Here is a 24,378-nt window from a genome sequence, read left to right as displayed (position 1 = left end):
TCACAGGAGGGGCACCTTTTTCCAGCCTAGGGGCAGCGTACTGGTGCACTGACTGAGCTGGTACCATTGTCACAGGCATACATGTGTTAGTGTACCTGTAACCATGGAGCCAGGGTGCTATACGGTGCTTCGTTGACAATAAACCTGATCAAGCGCCTTCGCCACCGAACTGAGCCTGTGGTCTTTCTTTATGTGTGACATGAAGGTCAGCTGAATTAGCAGGCTGTGTTTTCTGCTTGTGCTAATAACATTGGAACTCCAAAAACAGAAGCATTGAGCATGTATAACAACTTAGTAGCCTTGATAGTGTTGCCGCTGCAATGACATTCCTCAGTACTTAACAGTTTTATTTGATCTGAAAGCGAGTCAGCTAGATGGAGGGCTAACATTATAGTGTTTCTCAAGCACTGTACGCCCTCCCTTTTAATTAATCAAACTTGTAGTTTCTACAAAACTCAGGCTGTGCTGTGCTGATCTCTGAGGCTAAAGTCTAGATTGTAGCTTTAGGAATGGCCCTGCTTAGAGGGGGGTGTTTATTGAGGAGGCAGGATCAGATAAGGCTGTACTGCATTGGGATTGCCAGGAAGAATTATGAATGACACCTTTAAATGAATGCAGACTGTGGTGGCCATCCCCTCCCTAGTCTGGCCAGCTCCAATGACTGTTGCAGGGAAGTTGGGCTCAGGACTGTGATCTTAATCTGGCCCCTGCAGGGAGGTTTGAGTGCACACTGCCCACCACATTGTACCTGGCCCTTGCATAGGGCACAGCAGATGTCTTGCACCTTCTTCAGGTGTCCCCATCCCTGGCTATATATGAGCATGCTTACCTATCCAGACAGAAAGAGGTTTTTCCTTTGTGGCTTATTGTGACGGGTTGCATCACAGAAACCTTCTTTGGGAACTGCCAACTGATGTGCCCAGACTACCTCTGAGCCTGTTTTCCCTGCCAGCTTGGGACTTCAGAACCTTGCCTAGTTTGAGCCAGACACGCTAGCCTGCTACAAACATAGACCCAGGTCTGAACCATGTCCCCTAAAAGCTGCAGGCTTAACTGAAAATAGCTTAAGAAGTGTTCCTGTCTCCAACACTCAGATGCCCAGCTCCCAATGGGGTCTGTAGTGGAGCGGCTGCCCCACTCCCTGAGAGTATGGGGCTTAGTGGGAGCCAATCAGGGCCCAGATTGGAGGCAACCAATCAGGCCAGGCTCAGACCTATAAGAAGGCTGCTCAGGGAAAGGAGAGTCAATCTGTCCCAGGCCTTTGACAGGGGAAGGTCTGTCTCCAGAGCAGGGAGACTAGCACCACGGACAGCGCAGTGCTGGCCAGGCTCGGGGAGCAAAAGAGGAGCTCTAGCCTGCCAGGCTGTAGGCCCTGAAGGGAAGGGCCTAGCGGGTGCAAGGGGCCATAGGGAAGTGGACAGACGGAGGGGAGAGAAGGAGGACAGCGAGGCTGCCGCCAGAGGGTCCCTGGGCCGGGACCCAGAGTAGAGGGCGGGCCTGGGTCCCCCCTTGCAGTACACCCAGCCATTGGCCGTAGGGAGCGGCCGTTATAGACCACGCCGGATCCCTGACAAAAGGGATTAGACTTTGGGGTGTGTAGTTGACTACGGAAGCTGGACATAGAGACTGCTGATCAACCCTGCCCCCCCCCCCCCGGAAGGGGGTGTGGCTGGACTGAAGGGCACTGCTAGAGGGCAGTGGTCCTGAAGAGGACGCTGCGAGTTGGTGAGCGACGTGGCCTCAGAAGCCAACCGAGGGCAAGACAACGGGCAGGATACCACCGAGAGGGGATGCTCCATTGGACTGAGCTAATTCCCGGAGTAACCAGTAGGAGGCGCTGCGGGAGTGAGTCCCAACCTTGTTACAGGGTCCAAACCCCAAATAAATCTATTTTACCCTGTATAAAGCTTATACAGGATAAACTCATAAATTGTTCACCCTCTATAACACTGATAGAGATGTACACAGCTGTTTGCCCCTCCAGGTATTAATACATACTCTGGGTTAATTAATAAGTAAAAAGTGATTTTATTAAGTACAAAAAGTAGGATTTAAGTGGTTCCACGTAATAACACACAGAACAAAGTAAATTACCAAACAAAATAAAATAAAACATGCAAGTCTAAACCTAATTCAGTAAGAAAGTGATTACAGATGAAATCTCACCCTCAGAAATGTTACAATGAGTTTCTTTTACAGACTAGCCTCCTTCTAGTCTGGGTCCAGCAATCAGTCATACCCCTGTATTACTGTCCTTTGTTCCAGTTTCTTTCTGGTAGCCTCTCCAGCCCCAAAGGATATCTCTTGAGCTAGCTGAAGACCAAATGAAGGGGTCTCCCAGGGGCTTAAATAGACTTTCTCTTGTGGGTGGAGACCCCCTCCTCTCTCCTATCCAGAATCCAGCGCCACGATGGAGTTTTGGAGTCACATGGGCAAGTCACATGTCCATGCATGACTCAGTTCCTTGCCAACCAGGTCACATTCCCAGGAAAGCTCAGATGTGGATTGGCGTCTCCAAGTTCATTGTTAGCTTAAGTGTTTCTTGATTGGGCACTTACTGAGAATAGTCTTTTCTCAGGAAGCTGACCAACTGCTTCACTGAGGACACTTAAAATTAAACAAGTACATAGCCAATATTAATAACTTTGAATACAAAAATAGGATGAATATATCCAGGGCCGGCGCCAGGCACCAGCGCAGCAAACAGGGGCTTGGGGTGGCCAACGGAAAGGGGCGGCACATCCGGCTCTTCGGCGGCGGGTCCCTCAGTCCCTCTCAGAGGGAAGGACCTGCTGCTGACTTGCCGCCGAAGAATGAAGCAGCAGCAGTAGAGCTGCCGCCGATTGCGGCTTTCCCTCCCCCCCCACCGCTTGGGGCGGCAAAAACGCTGGAGCCGACCCTGAATATAATCCAGTAGATCATAACCTTTACAGAGGTCTGTTACATGGCATATTTAGCATAAAACATATTCCAGTTATGTCATATTCCATAAGCATATTTCCATAAAGCATTATGGGGTGCAACTAGGAGAGAAATGATGTATTGGGTTCCCTGGCTTGGCTACATGCATCTTATCTCTATTTAGCAATCAAAGGAATTGGGAAGAAAGGAGAATTCCTTCCTTACCCACTCCTCAGGGGGAATTTTTTTCCCAAGGAAAAAGAAGAAAGATCAGGAATCTAGAGTAAACAGTACTTAAATACCCTGCCTGCTTAGTTCCCAGAGTGTATATTCACCACTGTCTAATGATCTAATCTAATATCAGCTCTTTCTTTTCTGGATGATAATCACTATTCCAGCACCAGGATCCTTCCTGCAGGCAGCGAGAAACAAACAGCCAGAAACTGGGCCATTTATCCCAATGTCCTGGCTTGGCCCCCAACTAGGAGAAGGGGAAATGCTTCTTGGCTACAAAGCAGGCATAGTCAGAGGAGAAATAGTGCAGGGTCCTTTGAAACATTTCCTCCTCAAAGGTCTTTCAGAACTCCCTCTTGCACCCCATGAGGGAGATGTAGACAAAGTGGAGCGTCACTTGGGAGTCGTAGCCAATTAGCAGTGAGCTCTTTACCAACAGATAGTTGGCCTCACCGGCAACTTGAGACATCGCCAGAAGCTTTTCATCAGCTGATTTTATGTATCAGGGCCAGATTCACTTTTTGTGGGCCCAGCCCCAAACATATTTGTGGGCCCCCCTGGGGAATGAAGGGGCCAGGGGCAAGAGCACAGCAGGCAGGGTGGATTTGATTTAAATCACTAGTCAGGAAGACTTGATTTAATCATGGTTTTCTACATAAAAGTGCATTCTTGTTGGTTGTTATAACCTTAATACATATTCTTCACAACTCAGAGATAGATGTAGGTTTCATTTTTAGAAGGTACACACTATACATTTATTTTGAAAACTTTTCAGATGAGATTTATAGCTATATCAGAAAATGAATGATTGTTTGGTTATTTCATTTACCAAAGATAATTGAAGCAGATATTTATGAAGTCATTGGGAGGTGAAGTATCTCCAATTCAACAGGTTAATCATTAATATTTGGAGGATTTTCTTGCCAAGCTGTATTAGGAAGAGAACATCACTAGACAGACGTTTAAATTGTTTTATTTAACTAAAACAACAACGTTAAGTATTCTGGATTTTTTTATTCAACAGCAAACGTAATATTTTAACAAAAAGGCATATGTCCCTTGCTTCTCACATTTATCTCCAGACTTCTCCTCCTTGTCCAGATCTATTGGGCCTTCAACAATCTTCTATTCATTGAACTTTTTGAAACTTTGCACTTTTAGAGAGAGGTAAGGGATTGACTCTGTGTACACAAATTTGCAGAGGGACAATAGAGTTGAGGTCTGTTATTTCTCACATCTATATGTTATTTATTTATTTTAAAACATTTTTGCTGTTAACAAGCATGTTACCTCTGGAGACACAAATCCACAGTTTGATGAATGCAGAACTAAGCATCTCTGATGGTATCTTTTAGACTAAGCACTGAGTCCCATTGGTTAGATAGAAAGAATAATTTAAATAATCTATACAGAAGCCTGTGGAACCCCATAAAATTGGGTCCCTAATCCATGAACTATTAGAACTCATTTACAAAACTTTTCTTAAATATTACATGAATATATTGTCTCATACTATAGAATTAGAATTCATAATCCCTATTCCATGATGAGATATAATGTATCTTAATTAAAACTATCTTTAGATAGGTTTTTTCCTCAAAAATCCGATTTAAATAAAAAAAATCTGATTTTTTAAAAGAAGTTATTGATTTTATCCACCTTGACAGCGGGGCATGGTGTGTGTGGGCGGGGAAGGATTGGTCCCCAGCTGGAGTGAGGCAGGTGCCAGGGGCAAGAGCACAGCGGAGTGTGGTGGTGGTGGTGGGGGAAGGCTTGGTCCCCAGCTGGAGCGAGGCAGGGGTCATGGGCAAGGTGAGCACAGTGGGGTATGGGGGGAGGATTAATCCCTGCTGACTGGAGCAAGGCAGCGGCTGGGGGCAAAAGCCCCTCACACCAAATGGGAGCTGCCCCAGGTAAGCGCTCCACACCCCAACCTCCTGCCTCCTCCCCCTCTCTCCCCCTATCTCCTGGCCAGACCCTGCACCCCAACCCCCCAGCCTGCTCCTGCACGCTAACTCCCTCCCAGACCCTGCACCCCCAGCCCTGTGCTCAGTGCACCCCCACCCTCAGCTCAGTGCAGAGAGAGACATAGAGAATGGGCTAGAACCAGGGAGAAGGTAGGTACCCGCTCTATGTGGGCAGGGGCCGGGGGGAGGAGGGGAGATCCTGTTTACCCTGTCCCCAGGTCTGCTGTGCTTGCAGTTTACCCCCGGCCCCTCCCTTGCTCCAGGGACCAACCCTAGCTCCCGCCCCTTCCAAGAGAGCATAGAAAGGAAATCTGTGATCCCTGTTATGCTGGAACCCTGCTCTGTCCTGGTGCACCTCACCCACTTGAGCTATCTCAATGCCAGTGATGTTCACTTCTTTGGTAGAGTCATCAAGGTGATATGTACTCTCAATCAACAGATGAAGAATGCCACCATGGTGCCTTACCATCAAAGTATTCATTGAATCTGATCAGACTTCTGCCAACTCCTACCCGATGTTCCTTGGGTATTTTGTGCTGCTCGCAGCGCTGCCTACCTTTGCTTTCTTTATTAGCTGCCTTTACCATCATAACCAGTACCGGATTTACCAATCTCAGGATTGTCTGCAATCAGGACCAGATCATCTGCATTGGCCAGGATATTCAACCTGTTGCCATACAGGTCGAAATCGCCTAGACCGTTGGAGATCGCTGAAATTAGGTTGAAATGATGGGGCTTAGGGGGCAGCCTTGCTTCATGCCACTATGGATTGGAATTTCAGGCCTCCCTCCTTCCATGGAACGGATGATGGTGGTGTAGCCTTCATAAAGTTCCCAGACCAATTGGAGAAAGTTTTCAGGCATCCCGTACTCTCCGAGCATGTCAAGAATATGCTGGTTGGGCATGGATCCAAAAGCATTAGCAAAGTTGAACCATGCTATGGCACATTGCCTCCGTGCCCTCCTGGCCGCCTGGATGGCAGTTTGAAGGACAAAGTTGTGTTCATAACAGCCTTCGCACGACATGAAGCCCTTCCGGATGGAGCTGATGGCTCCTCCGTTCACCGACCAGTCTGTAATCCTAGTCACAACGCAGCTGGCATACAGTTTGTACATGGTGGAACACAGAGAGATGGGTCTCCAGTTGCTGGGGTCATCTCGCTTGCCTTTCTTGTAGATGAGCACCATCACAGACTTCTTCCAGGAACTGGGAATATGGCATAATTATTTGCATTTGTTGAAAATGGCAGTTAATACCAGGCAATCAGGATCTCGTTTTTTCAGGAAGTTATAGTGAATGCCATCTTTTCCTGGGATTGTGGTTTTTGTCTTTGTAAGTCTGGTCATTATTTTCTGTGATGTAAAGTCTTCTTCCAGGCCCCTTGCATAGTTAACCCGGGGCAGAGGATGAAGGCTCTCTGGACACCACACATTATTCTGGGCTATGTGGTCAAACACACCCTTGAAGTACAAGAATAGTCTCTTGGATGGGATTGCACAGTAAAATGAGGGCCAGTTGAGGATCTCGCTCATAGCCTTAGGGCAGTTTGACCGGTAGAGTTTCTGGATCCTGGAAGCTGCTGCTGGATCGTAGTAATGACTGATGTTCCTTCTCCTGACTTCCCTGTTGTTGTTGTTATGGCTTGATGCAGGAGTTCCCTGAGCAGTCCATGTGTTCTCCTGATTTCCCTTCTTCCCAGATACAATTTCTGCAGACAGGTTGTTAGTGAATCTGTCTACATGGAGGTCAAAGTCATCGAAGGAGGCTGTCCTTGCTAACTCTTCCATCCAAGCAGCTTGCCATGGTGTGGCGGACCTCACTGTAGGCTGCTGCTCCTCTGGTTGTTCAATCTCTGCAGGCTCAGGCTGTAAAATTGCTGTGGAATTAGCCTGTAGCCTCTTTTCTTCCCTTACAGACTTTAGGGCAGCATGGGTCCTTTTAGAAAGGACAGTCTTGGAGGCACCGGTACTGGTCCTTTTAAGGATGCAGTCTTGCTTGGGAGTTTCTGGTATGACGCTGGTCTTTTTGTGGATGAGTTCTATTCTGTCTGTCTTTGATGTAGCAAGAGACCTTCTGGGGGCAAGATCCCGTTGAGTGGTCTTGAAGGCCGTGGGTCTGCCTAGGGATGAGGTCCCGTTGTGTGGTCCTAGCAGTGGAAACAGCTCCTCCACTGGTTGGGTCTCGCTGGGGGACCTGTGAGGTAGTGCTAGCCCTTCTGATGACAGGATTCCATGAAGTTACCTACAGGGGGCACTGACCCTTCTGATGATGGTGTTGTGCTGGACATTCTGTGAGGATGCACTATGCTGTCTGGAGATGGAGTTACCTTGCATAAACTAGGAGAAGGTGCCAATCCTCCTATTGGCGGGGTCCAGTATAGGGATCTTTGAGGCAGCACTTCTTCCTTCAATGGTAGCATCCTGTTTGGTGGTCCCAGGGACAGGGGTAGTCCTTCCATCAGTAAATTGTTGGACCACCTTTTTGTATTGTGGCTCTAGGGGAGTTGGCTGGTGTGCCGTACCAGAGTATTAGGATAGTTGGAAGTTGGAGGTAGAGCACGCAGCATTTCTGCATTTGAAGCAGAGATGTGGTGGGGACAACATAGTCTGTTAGAGTTGGCCTCTTCTGGTGTGAGATGTCCTTTGCAGGTGACTTGATATGACTTACATTTCTTCTGTGTCTTGAAAGGCAGGTCGCAGAGGGCACACTGGAAGGCAATCCTCTTGCTATAGTTTCTCTTCAGGTGTCTGCTAAGACCGTCAAGGTATTGGAATCCTCGGACCGGATAGCAGGTAGGGCAGAGATACCATAGGAAGGCGATACTTGAGGCAGATGCAATCATTCTCCCTTTCTTCTCCCTCCATTGGATGGGCTTCAGTCATATCAGCAGTGTTGCTAGATGGTTCTCCTTGATCTGGGAGAGTAGAATTGAGAGGTTCAGCTGGGCAGGTGTTGAGGTCCTGCTGGGTGATTTCTGAGGAGAGCTGAAGTACCTTCCTGCATGGCATTTGGAACAGCAGGAGAACCACCAGCATCAGGATCCTGGGTAGGGGAAGAGGTGGCAGAAGTTCTCCTTGTAGCATCATTTTGCTGAAGAGCAGGCAAGACGATGTGTGGGAGGAAAGGAACACAACTTGATGCTGAGTTTGTATAACTGGCAGTTTTAGGTAGAAACCAAGCACATTTGCTACAGAAATCATTGAGATTATAAACATGAGTCTCTCACTATTTAAAGTACGCCTGCTACATGTATCAAATTAACAGGCAGATTAAGAGTACAGGTTATGTATGACTGGAGGTGGCTGAATAATACAATAAACTCCAAATAAGCATGGCAAGATCATGTCACTGCTACTTGTAGGGTCATCTTATTTGTTAAGAAGTATTCAAATGGTTGTTCTACTTCTAAAAATATTGACAACTCCTGAAAGTCATCAGTCTTACCGCACAAGATTATTTGTTCAAAAAGGTTATTTGTTGCTCATCATTTGCTATTTACCTGTTTCAGACATGGAATCAGGGATCAGAAACAGCAATGTGATTTCAGTGACTGATCCCAAGAAAATAAGTAAGTCAAAGCAAACAATAAATAATCTGCCATCGATGACTCATGCCTCCTGACACTGAGGGGCACAATGTAAAGGGGGGGAGGAGATGAGACCATTCCAGGTTGCTTCTGGGAGGAACTTCCAGCCCCGCCTCCCTGGAACAGGGCAGCCAATCCCAGTGTCTCCGGGGCTGGGGCCAGCCCGAGTCCAGGGAGACTCACAGCACCAGTTTCTCCCCAGACACCTCAGCAGGGGAGGTGTGGGCACGGGCAATGCCCATAGCTCTGGCTGAGCAGAGGCCAAGAAACCTGCTCCTGGTACCTTCCCCAGCAACTGCCTGTCCTATGCCCAGCCTGGAGACCTCTGTGCTCTCCCTGTCCCACCTGTTACCTGCAGGGGGAGGGGTAGGGGCTCGGTCTTTCTCCCACTGCACCTCCCTCCGGCATATTTGGCTACTCTCCTTGGCAGCCGAGCCCGGGCGGGGAGTGGGATGGAACCACTACTCACGCCGGCTGAGGGTGGCTGCTCCAGCAGCTGCCTGAAAGAGAGCTTGGCTGGGGAGGGGGCAGCACCCCGCCCAGACTGGGCTGCTGGGAGCAGAGGCTGAGCAAGCCAGAAATGTGCCTGAGGGAGGGGAGATTCCGGCTTGCTCGGTCCCTGTCCCCGGCAGCCAAGCCCAGGCAGGAAGCAGAGGGGGCAGGCCGCCACTGCCTGCCCAGCCGGGTTATTGAAGGCAGCCGCCGCACTGCACAGAGGCAGCAACTTGGAGCAGCCACCCTCAGCTGGCGTGATAAGCGGCTCCGTCCCAGCCTGGGCCCGGTGGCCAGAGCCAGGGACTGAATGTGCCAGGGGGCAGGCGCAGCAGGAGAAGGACAGAGCCCCTCTCTTTCTCCCCCTTGGGAGGCCGAGCAGAAATCTGGGGGGCACTTGACCTTGCATACCCCCCCATGCATCACCTATGTAATCCACCATCTGAGATTTGCATAGTTATTCAATACTTAAATATATTTTCAGATATCAGGGTCAAAGTAAGGTATTTATAAAACATTTAGCACATTTCTATCTAAGCACCAACCTACATGGAGTAATCCATTTGGAAGTTTCAGATCTGTCTGTCTCTTATGATGGTTAGCAGTAGTGCAGTAGAAAATATTGATAGTATTCAGGAACCGCCAGGTAGCCATGCTACATTACATTCTAGAGGCAACTTCTTGCAGATTTGTATAGCACCCACCCACTGCCCCTTCAGAGCTTGTCTAGCTCTATATCCATCATACTGCTCATAGGCTCTGCAGTGATGTATTCTCTCTTTTCTGTCCTACCTCACTTCTTTAACAATTCTCTCCTTTAAGCCCTCTCAGACTCCTTCTACCTGTCTGCAGCACCCAGCCTCCACTAGCCATGGTTCTAAATTTTGCTATAGCAGCAGCTACTCCACTGGCCTTTGGCATTGCCACTTCTCTGTGACTGCACCTGACCACTTCCCACTAGGTTCAGGGGAGCACAGCAGCAGTAGTGCTCAGGATTTCGCCAGTGATAGGAGCAGCTGGGCTTAGCCCGCTTTCCAGCTTCACTTCTCTGGACCCTGTAGATGCCTCTACTGGCACCCTTTCCTAATGAACCACATCCCAGCTAGAAGAGCCAAACACTGTCCTACACCGGTTTAAAGCTATATTACAAACAGCTTCCCCACCCCACAGGCAAGGGCACTTCTTCAGAGGGCTCCTGAACTAGTTCCCCACCACAGTAGATCACTAACTCTCTCTGACTCTTTCCCTTCCGCATGCTGGGATTATGGTACTGGCTCAAAGAGAGGTGGGTCTCCAGATGCCTTCTTCCCCTTCTGTTAGGCTTAAGTATAACACCTAAGGACCGGAGGTCCTTCCACACTGGCAGTTGGCCTCATATATCCCTCTCTGAGCAGGCCCTTACTCCTCATTACACACCCTACCCTTATCTAATAATTCAGATCCTTCTGTCCCTGCTATGGAACCCTTTGTACAAATGCCTGACCAGTCACAAGCATGGCGGGGGGAAAAATCCAGTTACTTCCTTCCCAGTGGAGATGAGTTCTTCCCATTGACAGTCAGACCACCACTAGGCTTGGAAGGATTTGATTTAAATTGTCAGTAAACATCAATTTCACCTGAGACACAAATCAATTAAAAAAATATCCATTGATTGTAATCGGTGTGCATTAGCTCCCATGCCCCTAGTGCCCGCAGGGACCCAGTATCCTGAGCCCACAGCCATGTATCCTTGGTCCCACTTACACCCTCACTCAAAGGCCAGGAGCATGGTGGACTGTCTGCCTCCCCCAGGCTAGAGTTGTTCAGCAGCAGGGAGGCCTCACCACAGCTGGGGACTCATCCTCCCCCCCAGCCAGGGTTGTGATGGTCTCTGCTCCAACAGGCCAGGATTGCAAACTCCTCTGCATTTTGTACCCATACGGATTCAGTATTCTTGGGACTGCAGCCATTCAAGGAGCACCCTGCAACCCTGCTGACTCATTCACCAGCTGGGAGTATGGGGCATCATTTGCTGCCCCTAAGCCAGAGCTGTTCAGCAGCGGGATGGCCAGGGACTCCTCTGCTGGCTCTGGCAAATAATTATGCATTCCAGTACCTGTAACAAAAGGCCCACAATTTTCTTTTTAAGCTCAAACCTCCAAGCTGTGGGATCTGAAGACTTTTTGGGCAAAATTCTCTGATTTCTACTCTTGAATTAGGCTTGTTACAAATAAATGAAGCTTTACCATTTCGAATCTCAACATCTAGTGTCATTAACTTATTGTGTGCTACACACCCTTAATTTCCCACAACTATGAAAATTCAAATAAAAAATGAAAAAAATGCTTAAATTCCATAATTTTGGGCAACCAAGAAACTTTAAAAATAGATACAAATCCTTAAAAAAATAAAAATTGATATTGTCAAAATGTAAAAAACATAAAAATTGAATTCTGCCAAGCCTCCCCAGCCCAGTCTGGAGTGATTTCAATAATTTGATTTTTAAGAAGTGATCTAATTCAACTGATGCTTTGTAACACTAATGGAAACATTTGTACTATGCCAAGTTGAGATGAAAATTTATAATAAAGCAAATAATAAATGTTGTGGGTTTGTTTTTTTAATTGGCGGTATTGGTAGGGAGTCAATAGAATTTTACAAAATTGCTAAGAGGCAAAACAAAATATTGACAATTAAGGCCATAATCATGAAAACACAAGCAGGTAATTTTACTCACATGAATAGTCTGCCATAATTAAGACTACCATGGCAATTAAAGTTCATAGATTCATAGAGTTTAAGGCCAGAAGGGACCACTAGAATCTAAACTAGTTTGACCACCTGTATGTCAGAAGCCCTTAACTTTCATCCTGTTATCCCTGTATTGAGCTCCATAACTTATATTTGACTAAAGCATGTCTTCCATAAAGGCATCCAGTCTTGATTAACTTCCAATACATTATCAAAGCTATTGTGAACTTTTTTCTGTATACAGGCCCACATCTTCAAAAATAGCCATCTGAAGTCCCATTGACTTCAAATAGCAAATCCTGATGAAAGAGAATTGCTTAGCCAACGTTTTTCAGTTTTCTTGACTTGCAGAAGGTCAATATACTGGAGGGTGGTGTTGATTGCTACTTGCTTTTTCCCCACAGCAAGGATGTTAATGTGGTCCTGGACTTGTCAGCAATGATGAGCATTTAAAGTGTGAAACTACTAAATAGAATTTCAAATTTTGCATACATACATTTTTTGTCTATTAAGAATTAGGAAACTAAAAGAGTCAAGTACAAAACATCACTTTATTTTATATAGTCTTGAGTGCTTAACAGGTAAAGAGAAAATCTGAGTTAAAATAAACATTTTAATTTATTTTAAAAAAATCATTTTTTTACATTTAAACATTTTTACTAGGGCTGTCAAGCAATTAAAAAAATGTGGAATTAATCACACTTAATAAAAGAATACAATTTATTTAAATATTTTAGGATGTTTTTACATTTTCAAATATATTGATTTTCCTTACTATACAGAATCCAAAGTGTACAGTGCTCACTTTATATTTATTTGTATTACAAATATTTGCACTGTAAAAAAACAAAAGAAATACTATTTTTCAATTCACCTAACACAAGTACTGTAGTGCAATCTCTTTATCATGAAAGCTCAACTTACAAATGTAGAATTATATACAAAAAATAATTGTATTCAAAAATAAAACAATGTAAAACTTTAGAGCCTACAGGTCCACTCAGTCCTACTTCTTGTTCAGCCAATCGCTCAGACAAATGTAACTTTAGCGCCCTCGTGGCCAAGATGGAGTCTGCTCTGCAGGCAGCTCTGGCCAAGAGAAGGCGTGCGCAGGAATGCAGCAGGAGAAATCCCTTCCACCCCAGGGGCGCCTGTTCCAAACCCCCTAGAGTGAACACACACACCCACAGGAATCGTACAATGGATATAACAAAGGGAAATATTTATTTACAGAGGGATGAGAGGAGAAATACAACAAGGGGAAATATAGGGGGAGCAGTAGAACAGGGTTGCATCCAAACCAAGGCCCCACAGGCCCAGTGGTAGCACAGTCTGGAAGGGCAGACACTGAGCAATGTGTCTGCACACAGAGTTCAGGAGTCCGGAGCAAAGTTAGGGTTACCATATTTCAACAGTCAAAAAAGAGGACACGGGGTGCTGCCCTAGCCCCGCCCCCTCCCCGCCCCCCTCAGAATCCCCCAGTACTCACAGCCCCATGCAGCTCTGGGCAGCAGTGATACTGGGTCCAGCTCCGGCCTGTCCTCCTCTGGCGATTCCTCCCTGGCACAGTGCTCCTCCTGGCTCCTGTCCTGGGGTGTCCCCGATCGGCCCTGTCCTTCTCAGGCTTCAAGCAGGTTCTCTCTGCTTCACTTTTCCAGGGCCTCAGGCTGCCTCTCCCTCTCCTTGGAGTTCCAGCGCTGCCCCCTGGAGTATCCCTCCTTTTTTCTTACTCTCCCCCTCCCCCCTAGGAAAAACATTTAAAGGGGCCATGCTCTCTAAACCCCAAAGGGGTTACACAATTAAGTTTGTTTACATTTGCAGGAGATAATGCTGCCCACTTCTTGTTTACAATGTCACCTGAAAGAGAGAACAGGTGTTTGCATGGTACTTCTGTAGCTCGCATTGCAAGGTATTTACGTGCCAGATATGCTAAACATTTGTATGCCCCTTTATGCTTCAACCACCATTCCAGAGGACATGCTTCCAACACAGCACAGAAAACAAATTTCATTTGCAACTTGCAAACAAACAAACCTTTCATTGCTGATTGAGAAAACTCATTTGGACTCCGATACAGATCCAGTATCTTAGAGATGTGCAGTCTACAGTAGCAATTTGCTTCATGCTAAGGAAAGCACAGTTCAAGTTTTGGGCATCATTTTCCAACTGAATTCTGGAGAGGATGAAAACATGGGAATAAAGTTGATTCCATTGTGAATCTGGCATTTCAAATAAGGAACAGGACCACCAATAGGCTCTATCCTCCTTCACATGTACACACACAGACCTCACCACAAATCAAGACTAACCAGCAACCACAACAAACTTTTGATTGTTTTGCAAATCTATTGACCAACTTTCAACAAGATTCCATGCAGACACTTCCTCAACTCTGCTTTGGGAGCAACTTAAATTTTTTTCTGGGTTTGATCAGTCAGGTATACCAATATCTCCCACACCTGCCAGTCACAGCTGAAATAACTTACATGGTATTAGTAAATGGAGATCCATCCACCCACTGCCATCCCTCTCCTCCTTTGCTTAGTCCAAGCCAGTAATCCTCATTTCCTTTAAAAGAGTTAATAGTCTCCTGTAATGGGGGCAGGGGGGAGAGAGAGAAAGCATATTCTTATCAGTACCTATTATGCTCTATAGCTTTAGATTATGAATAGGATAGTGGATATAGTAGGGTGCATTCCTGGAGCTAACTCTGCTAATGGTGAGAATGGGCAGCAGGGACCGCTGGTCCCCCCTTCCACCTCTGCTGCTCCTGTAGATAGTGCTGTTCCATAGACCAACATGGGAAAGAATGAAAGTGACATTGTTTGGAAGTGCTGTGGGAGAAGGGCAATGGTGTCCAGAGGAAGTAGGGAGATGTGGCAGACGGGACAGATGCTCAGGAAGAGACTGAAAAGCAGAGGCAGCTAGTTACATTTGTGCAAACCTGTTAGGGCCAATGGTATTGCCAAGGTGTTAGCAAGGGCATGGTTTGGCCTGCAGAAAGATGTAAAGAGCCCAGGGGAATTTTTTGGGCTGGCAGGCAGAACAAACATCTTGTAGATACTGAGAGACAATAACCATGGAGACCAGGTTTGGTATTTTTAGTGTCACTCTTCAAGACAGAACTGCACTTTGAAAAGGGACCGTCATGGTAAACCCCATAACATTATTTTTCAAACTTTAAGACAATATGGTTCAGGCATCAGGATACCATCTAACCTCTAGCTCGCACATGTAAATCCAGGACAGATCACCCAAAGCGAGCAGAAGTTACCACTTATCTCCTTGGTGGCCTACTGGAATACTTTTTATGGACTTCTGTCCACTTCAGAAAGACAGGCTGCCCGCATTACCAAAAGCACTACCACCAGAATTGGCACCATGGTAGACTTAGCAGAGAAGCCAAGGAGTGCTTGCACAGAGAGCACATCTTGGTATGTTCCTGCTAGCATTAGACTGAACTTTACTATGAAATTCCACAGCAAGGTTCCACAACAGGTAGGGTTTTGAAAGTTATATTTTTGAGTTTTCAATTTTCAAATAATCTGACCAGTCCCTTATTTTCAAGAATCTTGTCCTTCCCCCACCAATGCCCACGTCTGCAGCCCCATCTAGGTCTACACAAGTGATCCAGCCATATTATGTAATTCCATGAAGATCTTTGCTAGGAGAGAATCAAACGAAATTTCTTATTCTCACCAGTTGTGATGGTTCTTTTATCACAGCAAGTGTGGCATTATGAGAACTGCAAAACTCCTTACTGGCATCCCAGTCCTGGGTTTCTTTGGAAAAATAGTAACATTGCCCTCTGAACCACATCCAGCCTCCTGGGCAGGGTATGCACTTTCCAGTCACAGCAGGGACACGCTCTATGGCTAGCAGACAGAAGACAATCAGCAGACATTTTCTTCTCTTTTTTTCGGGGGGTGGGGGTGAGGAAGGAGATTGTATATTGAACACTGTGTTAAAATTGTAAGTGGTTACTTTAAATCTCCCAGGGTGGTTTTCCGGGTCCTGATCGCAGGCAGGGGACTCTTAGGGAAGTGTGCAATCTGGGCCTAGCAGCAGTCAGTCTAAAGCCAGCCAGCCTGCCTGCCTAAAGTGGGACGAGTTGTGCCTCTCGACCTTTGGCAGCACCCTGCTTTATCTTTCTGGTTTTAGTTACTGTGTGTTATTGTTCTGGAATCTAAAATAAAAGTAGTGTTACACTGCAACCTCCCAGCAAGAGTATTTTGTTTTTTTAAATATATTTACTACATCCTACCTACCTACCTAGATTCTCCTTAGTTTCAGTGGGTTACTGTATTCTTCATTTCTTGTCCTAAACTGTTGGGCAGTGTTACTTTGTGGTCCAAACATCCATGTCACACCACCAAGGTGGGGTAAGGGAAACTTGTTCATGCGTCTGTACTTTATAAACAGCTTTCATGTAAGTAGGGCCCTACCAAATTTACAGTCCATTCTGGTCAATTTCACAGCCACAGGATTTGAAATTTTCACATTTTCAGATGTTTACATCTGGAATTTATGGTGTTGTATATGCGGGGGTTCTGACCCAAAATGGGATTGTGTGTGTGTGTGTGTGTGGGGGGGGTCAATGGTGTTGTAGGGGGGTCATGGTATTGCCACCCTCACTTCTGGGTTGGGCTCTGAAGGCAGCACTCCTGGAGCTTCCTGCAGCCGGAGGAAGTTCCCAGAGGTGGGTCTGATCTCCCCCGTGTTGCTGGGAGCACCCCACCCAGGAGCTCCTAGCTGCTAGTCCCAGCTGGGCTGGGGAGGCACAGGACTTGCTCTTCCCTGGCATGGCCACGCTTGGGTGGGGATGTAGGGGGGGGGCGGGGCGGGAGATCAGACCCACCTCCACTTCTGGCGACCTCCTGTGGCTGCAGGAAGCTCTGGGGCTGCTGCCCAGTCCCGCAGCTTCCTGCAGCTGGGGTAGGTACCCGGAGGTGGGTCTGATCATCTCTCTCCCCCCCCCCCCCCCCCCCCGAGAGAGGCTGTGCAGGGTAAGAGTAAATCCCGTCTCTCCACAGCCCAGAGGGGACTAGCAGCTGGAGCCAGGGGCCCAGTAGCAGCCCCCAGCTGGGGCATCCCCATCCTTGTCTCTCCCCTCCCACAGCTAGATTTCATGGGGGAGATCTGATTTCACTGTCCATGACATGTTTTTCATGGCCATGAATTTGGTAGGGCCCTACATATAAGTCACTAAATAAAATGCAATATTCTAACTCCAGCAACAACTATAGTTAAGGCTGCCTTTGTATTTCTATTTGAAGCTACTCATAACTTTTCAAAGAGGTCATATATTGGTCTGAAGTTTTTAACGACAAAAATTTTCACAGAAAGTGTCAACTGTCCACAATAAATATTATGTTTCAAAGAAATTAAAAGATAAAAAATTCCAAGGGTGACACTTTCCAACCAGTTCTAATTTTTGTTGCTGTTTGGTCAAGTACATTAACCAGTAGATAAAATGCCAAGTTTAGAGCTGTACAAGTACAGCGAGGCAGTATGGTCTCGTGGACAGGGCACTAGACTAGCAATCAGGATACTTGGAGCTCTATTGCAAGCTCAGCCACTGACCTGCTGCATGGCCTTTGGGAAGTCACTTTACCTCTTTGTGTCTGGGAGTCCCCACCAACCCTTTGTCTTCTCAATGTAGATTGTAAGGTCTATGGGGCAGGGACTGTCTCTCACTATGTGTGTGAACAGAACCTAGCAAAATAGGGCCCTAATTAGTTGGGAAATTAGGTGCTACTATACATTAAAAACATTAGATGTAAAATACAATCCCCAGACTCAATGTACAGAGAAGCTTCCAGGAACTGCTGTAGTGAAAGATACAGCTCTCTCATAAAAACAGTTTAGCGGCATATTTAAAACAAAAAACAAAAAAACAAAAAAAAAACCCTCAGGGCTGGTGGCTTGAACATTTGAGTTCTATTCCTGGCTTTACCTTTCTATTTTTCAGTCTTTGTGTCTGAGAAATTGGGATAATTACCTTTCCCTGTCTCCCAGGGGTAAGGTGAGAATTAATTATGTTTGTACATGAAGTGCTAATTACACTTCAAGGAGGAATATCTTGCGATCTATAGTTAAAAGAAAGAAATTCCTGATGAAAAGGCTGGAATAGTTCCAACCCTTTGTGTAGTCTGAAATGCTGATCACCATTTTCAATTCCCCCCCCCCCCCCCCGCAGCACACACTTCCCTCCCAGAGATGAGGCTGAAGATGAAAACATTATGCTTGTGAAAAAGGCTAATATCATTCTGGGGCCTATTAACGGCAGTGTCATGCAAGACAAAGGGGGTAAGAGTCCCACTCTATTCAGCACCAACAAGGGCTCAACTGGAATATTGGTGTCCAGTTCTGGGTGCCACATTTCACGAAAGACAGACAAATTGGAGGGAGTCCAGAGGAAAGCAACAAAAAAGGATAAAAGGTTTAGAAAACTTGACCTATGAGGAAAGGTTGAAAAACTTAGCATATCTGGTCTTGAGAAAAGAAGACTGAGTGGAGACCCGATAACAGTCTTCAACAAATACGTTAAAGAGGACTGTGACCAATTGTTCTACATGTCCACTGACGGTAGTTGTAACCCATGCACCGCCTGGGTGTGGTGTTCTGTCTCATCTGTTGCCACCGAGACCACTTAGAGAGAGATATTAATGAGTTTGCTCTACAGCAGGGGTCTCAAACACGCAGCCCCGCGGAGTTATTTCCTGCGGCCCGTCAGAGCTCCCCTCCTCCCCCAAGCGTGCCGCGTCCTCGCTCCTCCGCCTACCTCCCAGCGCTTCCTGCTGCCAAACAGCTGGGAGGTAGGCCGAGGAGCGAGGACGCGGCAGCGCTTAGGACTTTCCAGGAGGAACGGGGACACGGTGCGCTCAGGAGAGGAGGCGGAGAAAAGGCGGGGATTTGGGGAAGGGGGTGGAACAGGGGCAGGGAGGGGGCAGAGTTGGGGCAGGGACTTTGGGGAAGGGATGGAGTGGGGGTGGGACCGGGGCAGAGGTGGGGGCTTTTGTATCTTTGTATGAAAAGGTGTCAGTGATGCAGCCCTCGGGCCAATGTACTAGTCCTCATGTGGCCCTAGTGGTGATTTGAGTTTGAGATCCCTGCTCTACAGCCTTATCTAGGAGCCATATGGCTTTTAGGTCATGCAGTAGAGGCTCATGCACTAGACTCCAAAGGCTCCACGTTCGATCCCGCCCGCCAACAACCGGGGTCTGTCGACATTACAATAGGACAAAAAGTAATGGTCTTAATCTGTAGCAAGGGAGATTTAGGTTAGCTGTTAGGAAAAACTTTCCAACTAAAGGATAGTTATGGTCTGCAATAGGCTTGCAAGGGAGGTTGTAGAATCCCCATCATTGCAGATTTAAAAGAACAGGCTGGCAGGGCCGGCTCCAGGGTTTTAGCCGCCCCAAGCAGCCCCCCCCCCAAGGAAAAAAAAAAGCCACGATCGTGATCTGCGGCGGCAATTCGGCAGGTGGTGATGGACATTAAAAATTATGAAACCACAATGACGGAGTCTCAAGGATCTAAATCAGCAGCCCTCAAACTTTTGAGGGTTGCACACCCGCTCCTCGAACCAGGCCTGGGAGTGGGACTGTGACTCCGACAGTGGGGGGACAGGACACAGACAGGAGTAAGGGGACCAAGGCTGGGGCTGCAGCTGGGGTGGGGCCGTGGCCAGGGGCCGCAGCCAGGTGGAGCGTGGCTGTGGCAAGCCGGGCCTGCAGCCAGGGTGCGGTGAGGGCTGGCAGTCGGGCCTGCAGCCAGGGTGCGGCTCCGTTCCTGGCCTCGCCCCCACCGTTGGCCCCAGGCAGGGAACGGAGTTGCAGTCAGCGGCCAAGGCTGGGGGCTGGCCTGGGGCTGGGAACGGAGCTGCACCGAGGTGGGGATGGGGCCAGGAGCTGGGGCCGCAACTGGAGGTGGGACCGGAGCAGAGCTGGGGGTGGGGAGGAACTAGGTGGAGCTCCCTTCCCACCCCCTGTGGGAGCTGGTCCAGGCCCCCCGGTTGTTCCTCCATGCCCCTTAGGGGGGCGCGCCCCACAGTTTGGGAACCTCTGATATCTAAACTCACTTGAAAACCACATGCACTCAATTCATTGCCCTGCACCTTCTGTAGTCATTTAGAGCAGTGGTTTTCAAACTTTTTTTCTGGCGACCCAGTTGAAGAAAATTGGTGATGCCCATGACCCAACGGAGCAGAGGATGATGGGTTTGGGGTGTGGGAGGGGCTCAGGCAGAGGGTTGGGGTATGGGGGCAAGAGCTGCGGGGTGGGGCTGGGAATGAGGGGTTCAGGGTATGGGGGGGCTCTGGGCTGGGGCAGGGGGTTGGGGTGCGGGAGGGGGTGCAGGCTCTGGCCTGGGGGTGCAGGCTCTGGGGTGGGGCCGGGGATGAGGGGTTTGGGGTGCAGGAGGGGGCTCTGGGTTTTTTTTTTGGGGGGGGGGGGGGGGTCAGGGCTGGGGCATGGGATTGGGGCATGGGATTACCTCGGGTGGCTCCCAGTCAGTGGCGCAGTGGCAGTGCTACGGCAGGCTTCCTGCCTCTCCTGGCACTGCGGACCATGCTGCACCCCAGAAGTGGCCAGCAGCAGGTCCAGCTCCTAGGCAGAGACGCGCAAGCAGCTCTGCGTGGCCCTCGCCCACAGACACTGTCTGCCCCCCCCCCCCAGCGAGTGCGGAACCAGTGCTCGGGCAGCACACGGAGCCGTGTGGCCCCCCCACCTAGGAGCTGGACCTGCTGCTGGCTGCTTCCAGGGCACAACGTGGAGCCAGGACAGGTAGGGACTAGCCTGCCTTAGCCGAGCAGCACCGCTGAAGGGACTTTTAACAGCCGGGTCGGCGGTGCTGACCAGAGGTGTGGTGACCCAGGGCCTTACATTCCACGACCCAGTACTGAATTGCAACCCGTAGTTTGAAAACCACTGATTTAGAGCAGTGTAAAACGTTACCATGTTGATTTGATGGTGTTCTATATGTACCTTGCATTAAAGCAAGTGACTTATACCAGGTACAGGGCAACAGCGTAGTGGCTCCCATGTTTCTAGTCTTTCTGGTTCTGAAGCCTTGAAAAAGTGAATCAGGTATAACTGAAGCTCTCTCCTGAACAATGATGGACAGATCAATTATTTTTTTAAAATGAAAGCTTACATTCTGAAGCATCCCTGGGGCGATGTATATATTTGCTACAAATATTTGTCATTGGATCCTGACAAAGTTAGAAATGATTACAACTAACAATGTTAATTAATTAAAAATTAACACATTAATAAGCTTTAAAAGTAGTTTGTAAGAGTTTTGTGGCAATGCATTTCCCAGAGACCCTTTCCTCTTCAATCTTAAAGCATTTACCTCTGAGATCCAGGGAGATTTTAACCAATACGATTGTAACCAAGATGACTGTAACCATAGCTATACAGGCTAGACATTTCCAGATCCAGATGTTTGAACACAGCTCTGAAACTAAGAAAAGTTACATAAGTGCACATAAACATTACATGGAAAAGAAAGGTACATTGGTAGTTCTGCTTCTAGTCTAAAGCAGGCAAAACATAGAACATAATGGGAAAATAAAAACCAATACTTAAAGGAAGCATTGGGTTTAATTTGGCTTAACATTTAGGTTTAGAGTTAGACTGAAATCCGTTTGAACTAGCACAGAAGTGACACCATTAACTGAAAAAAATTCCTCTGGTATTTGCAATGCATTATTGTATTGGGACACATGAGAACCTGGAGGGGAAATTAATAGTCTATTTCAATGAAGCAAACAGACAGCATACAGTGGAGTCAGATTTTTAAGATGTTCTCCTCTTTAGCAGCCAATAAGCCAGGCAGTGAATGATTCCTGCAATATAATTTATCCAGACCAAATTATACCAAATTAATGTATGATACGGTTTGGTTTCGGTGGTGATTACTCTAACTGCTAACAGCCGTCTTATTCCCGAGGCCAGGCGTCCTTTGCCCAGTGCCTGACTGGGGAAAACGATCACCAAACACCCCCTCGAGAACTGGCTCCTGTTTTAGTTTGCTGCGGTGCGGGGGCACAGCACGGACCGGGAGCTGGCGTGCTGGGACCGGGGTCAGGGAACCGCAGCGCTGCGGGGAGCCCGTGGCCCGGGGGAAGCTGCCTTAGGCGCTGTCAATGCCCGGTGCCGGGCGCTGCCGACCCCCAGAGCCCCAGCGTCGCGGGCAGGGCTGGGGCCCAGACAGCGGCTACGGTTTCCCCGGGGCAGCGCTGGAAGCGGCAGCGAATCTCGCCGGGGGCCGGGACCTTCCCCCGGGGCTTCCTCCTGCAGGGACCCCGGCCCGGCCCTTGTCCCGCTCCCGGCAGGGAGATCCCAGCAACTCCCGGGCGAATCCCCCCAGCCCTGTTGCTCTCACCGCGCAGGTACCGGCAGCTCTTACTCGGGTCTCCCCGCTCCCTGGGGGGACTCGGCACTGGGACTGCCTGGGGCTGCTGCCCGGCCGGGACCAGCGCGGCCGCCGCCCCCGTACTCCCGGTGAGGTCCGGGTAACTCGCTGGCGGCACCGCCACATGCGTGGCAGCCCCCGGTGGGAGCCCCGGGCCAGGCAGAGCCGGTTCCCCTGCCGGGTCCGAGTCAGCCCCCGAATCGCCGCTCTCCCGCGCCAGCAAGCGGCGTGGAAGCGAACCCAGGCTCCCCATCGCCTCCTGCTGCAGCGCCAGCGGCCGCCAGTTTCCCGCCCGCGCCCTCATTCAAATCTCCCGCCAGGCTCACCTCAAAATAATTGGCCGCTCTTGGTTGGCGCCCCGGATCATGGCTCTGCAGCGCAGGGACCAGCCTGGGGCCGCCAGAGCAGCTTCCGGTGCGACTGATCCTGAGGCTGCCCCGGCTGCTCAGGCAGCCCTGGGGTCAGCTGCACCAGCGGTTGCAGCTGTGGAAGTCAGGGAATCCCTGACCTCCATAAAAGACTCGCAGCCTATCCGTCCCCAAAATGCAGCACGGACCCTGAGATCATTTAGAAACCAGTGTAACTAGCTTTCCACGCCCTGTGCTTCCTTCCTTTCATCTTGTTAACAGGGTGACTCTGTCTACCTAGGTGCCAGTTCAGGACAGGGCTGCAGGCTAATTCACTCATTTGCTAATAGAAAGCAAAGAAGTGTCAAAAGGTCTTGTATTTTAATCAGGCCAATTCACTTGTGTGTTAGTTTAGTTCAAAGGCAATAGTAATGGTATTGTCTTCACTTAGCTATAACCTGTAGCATTACCTTATATATGTCCCTGTAATTAGTTAACCCTAGATCAACTAACAGTATGTAATTAGATTAACTAACTGTAATTAGTTACAGTTAAATTGGGGGGGGGGAGGTTTACAGTTGTAATTAGTTAAAATCCTAGATCAACTAAGGCCTTGTCTACACCAGTGGTTTTCAAACTGTGCGTCATGACCCAGTACTGGGTCGTGGAATGGAAGGCACTGGGTCACAGCGCCTCTGGTCAGCACCGCCAACCGAGCCGTTAAAAGTCGTCAGTGGTGCTGCCCGGCTAAGGCTGGCTAGTTCCTACCTGTTCTGACACCACGCTGCGCCCCAGAAGCGGCCAGCAGCAGATCCGGCTCCTAGGTGGGGGATGCCACGGGGCTCTGCGCACTGCCCCCACCTCGAGCACCGGCTCCGCACTCCCATTGGCGGGGAACCAGCCAATGGGAGCTGGGAGTGGTGGTGCCTGCCAGTAAGAGCCACGGGGAGCGGCTAGTGCGCCTCTGCCTAAGAGCCGGACCTGCTGCTGGCTGCTTCCTGGGCGCAGCACGATCCCCAGTGCCAGGAGAGGCAGGAAGCCTGCCTTAGCACCCCCATTGCGCCACTGACAGGGAGCTGCCCAAGGTAAGCCTGTGCTCCAATCCCCTGCCTGAGCCCTGAGCCCCCCCAAAACCCAGAGCCCCCTCCTGCACCCCAAACCCCTCATCCCTGGCCCCACCCCAGAGCCTGCACCCCTAGCCCAGAACCCTGACCCCCTCCTGCACCCCAACCCCCTGCCCCAGCCCAGAGCCCCTTCCCACACTCCAAACCCCTCATCCCCAGCTCCATTGGGTCACGTGCATCAACAATTTTCTTTAACTGGGTCACCAGAAAAAAAAGTGTGAAAACCATTGGTTTACACTACACTGTTTTGGCAGTGAAAGGCATGTCACTTTTGCAGACAAAATTCTTCTGTTTTGGCAACAAAATAAAACCACCTGTATGAGAGGCATAGGGCTTTTCGCAGCAAAGTTTTAGTGACAAAGAATCAGTGTAGACATCATGCTTGGTTTTGCTGCTGTAAATGGCTTCCAGGAGGTGATCTATAATGCCCATCCTGACTGCTCTGGTCAGCAGTTTGAACTCCACTGCCCTGCACAAGCATCCACTGCTTCCCTTTTAAAGGCCCAGGAATTTTTGAAATTCCACTTCCTGTTTGGTGTGGAGAACTCACATCTCATCTTCCCAGCTGACCATGG

The 24,378-nt window shown here is 48.8% G+C and overlaps 1 protein-coding gene across 1 annotated transcript; it reads right to left on the bottom strand.

The window, feature by feature from the left end:
* Window positions 1-13,947: 13,947 nt before the first annotated feature.
* On the bottom strand, window positions 13,948-22,585 carry LOC135888531 (C-type lectin domain family 2 member B-like). The gene is made up of 5 exons (XM_065416312.1): window positions 22,303-22,585; window positions 21,268-21,378; window positions 15,610-15,785; window positions 14,397-14,500; window positions 13,948-14,083 (listed from the first exon to the last, which is right to left on the bottom strand). The coding sequence occupies exons 1-5, from the start codon at window positions 22,583-22,585 to the stop codon at window positions 13,948-13,950; spliced, it is 810 nt and encodes a 269-aa protein (XP_065272384.1).
* Between the last annotated feature and the right edge of the window lie 1,793 nt (window positions 22,586-24,378).

The sequence above is a fragment of the Emys orbicularis genome, chromosome 1, assembly GCF_028017835.1.
Source record: "Emys orbicularis isolate rEmyOrb1 chromosome 1, rEmyOrb1.hap1, whole genome shotgun sequence".
Classification (NCBI taxonomy): Eukaryota; Metazoa; Chordata; order Testudines; family Emydidae; genus Emys; species Emys orbicularis.
Note: the sequence above shows the minus strand (reverse complement) of the source record. Positions and strands in the feature narration are given on the sequence as shown.